This window comes from Vombatus ursinus, unplaced genomic scaffold (genome assembly GCF_900497805.2).
Source record: "Vombatus ursinus unplaced genomic scaffold, bare-nosed wombat genome assembly UNPS02012602.1, whole genome shotgun sequence".
Lineage (NCBI taxonomy): Eukaryota > Metazoa > Chordata > Mammalia > Diprotodontia > Vombatidae > Vombatus > Vombatus ursinus.
Genome location: NW_020952380.1, coordinates 2,722,850 through 2,724,492, shown reverse-complemented (window position 1 = coordinate 2,724,492; position 1,643 = coordinate 2,722,850). Strand labels below are relative to the sequence as shown.

At 58.5% G+C, this 1,643-nt stretch overlaps 2 protein-coding genes across 2 annotated transcripts in view; one reads left to right on the top strand and one right to left on the bottom strand.

The window, feature by feature from the left end:
* The window catches only part of LOC114040019, a 4,793-nt gene extending 4,211 nt beyond the window's left edge, over positions 1-582 (bottom strand). Inside the window, exons 1-3 of the mRNA XM_027858001.1 lie at positions 486-582; positions 323-404; positions 65-275 (exon numbers count right to left, since the gene is read on the bottom strand). Of these exons, the coding sequence (XP_027713802.1) occupies positions 65-275; positions 323-404; positions 486-582 (390 nt within the window). The remainder of the gene's footprint in view (positions 1-64; positions 276-322; positions 405-485) is intronic.
* Positions 160-1,643, top strand: part of PPP1R14C (protein phosphatase 1 regulatory inhibitor subunit 14C) — a 111,101-nt gene continuing 109,617 nt past the window's right edge. The window contains exon 1 of the mRNA XM_027857969.1: positions 160-901. Within this exon, the coding sequence (XP_027713770.1) occupies positions 581-901 (321 nt within the window). The 5' untranslated portion in view covers positions 160-580. The remainder of the gene's footprint in view (positions 902-1,643) is intronic.

Sequence of the window (1,643 nt, the reverse complement as noted above, 5' to 3'; positions counted from 1 at the left end):
CACACACACACACACACACACACACACACACACACACACACACACACGCCCCGCACTTACGCACGCGCGTCCTCCCTCCACGCTCAAATCTCCACTCGCGCATCCCCAGGCCCTTGGCCTTCCCCAGCAGTGGCCTCTGGAGCGCGCTCCCTCTACATCCCGAGGCTAGGGCTGAGGGCCTCTGGGTGGAGAGGGTCCTGGGCTGCTTCTTTAAGGCCCTGGTCCCCGCCTCCTTCTTGCCTCCCTCCCTCTTTCCCTTCTCCTCCTCCTCTACCCTAACTTCCCAGACAAGCCGTCAGGGTGTGCGCCTAGAGAGCAGAGCTGAGCAGGTGCCAGAGGCGAGACCTTCGCTTGCCGAGGCTCTGCCTGAGGCGGCTTCCTCGACGCCGTCTCAGTAGCCAGCCCTGCCGGGAGGAAGACTGGAGCAGCTGCCTACCTCTCCTAGTTGTGCCCCCGCCCCTCTCTCCCCAGGGTCAGAGGCAAACAGGAGCCGCTCCCCATCTTCCCGGGATCAAAGCCGGAGCTCGCTAGCCCGTCTAACCGCTCACTCCCGGCGGCCAGAGAGCTGCAGGCTGGGACCATGTCGGTGGCTACCGGCAGCAGCGAGCCGGCCAGTGGAGCAGGGGGCGGGGGCAGTCGGGTTTTCTTCCAGAGCCCGCGGGCTGGAGCAGGCGGCGGGTCGGGTTCCAGTGCTGGCTCCGGCTCCAGCACAGGGTCTGGTTCCTCTCGGGAAGATTCTGCTGCGACAGTTGTGCCGGCTGTGGCGGGGCAGGTTCAGCAGCAGCAGCGGCGCCATCAGCAGGGGAAAGTGACCGTGAAATACGATCGGAAGGAGCTGCGGAAAAGGCTAGTGTTGGAAGAGTGGATCGTGGAACAGCTGGGGCAGCTGTACGGCTGCGAGGTACCTATCTGCCCCGGAGGTGGGGGTTGGTGAGGAGGGAGAAGCGCTAGGGCAAGAAGGGCGGACAGAGACTCTTTCTTTCGTCTCGTCGATTCCTTTTCTATAGCTTCACAAGCAATAGAAAGGCTTTTTAGGGGGCAAACCGTATAACCGACTCTACCCTGCCCTTCCCCCCAGCGCAGCACACTGGAAGTCAGAGGATGGGGGTTCGTTCACATCTTGCCTCTGCCACTACTACCTGTGGGACCTTCGGCAAGTCTCATAACCTCCTTCGGCTTCAGTTTCCTGGTCTATAGAATGAGGGAGTTGGGTTAGCTCTAGATCCGTGATCCATTTGTGGTGACTATAAAGAACCGACGCTGTTAAGCGCGTTTCTTTTCCTTTGCAACAGCTTCAACCCAGAACTGCAGGGAGGGATGACCCTCTCTCCGTCCCCAGTTTAGCTCCTCTGTGGAATCAGAGCTAGCTTTAGGACCCCTTAAATCTGCCGTGCGGATTTATTAGAGTAAAGGGCACTGTCTCAGTCCGGCTGTTAAACGAAGGGGCACCTCCCTCGATCTCTTCTGTAGCTGCAGTATGGAATCTAGAAGCTATAAGGAGCCTATGCCTTAGGAATTAGTAATTAGGGAAATGATAGTTGATGAAGCAGTTAAACGACAGACGTGCCCTTTATTTGGAAGAAGGAGGGAGGGAGGGAGAGAGAGAGAGAGAGAGAGAGAGAGAGAGAGAGAGAGAGAGAGAG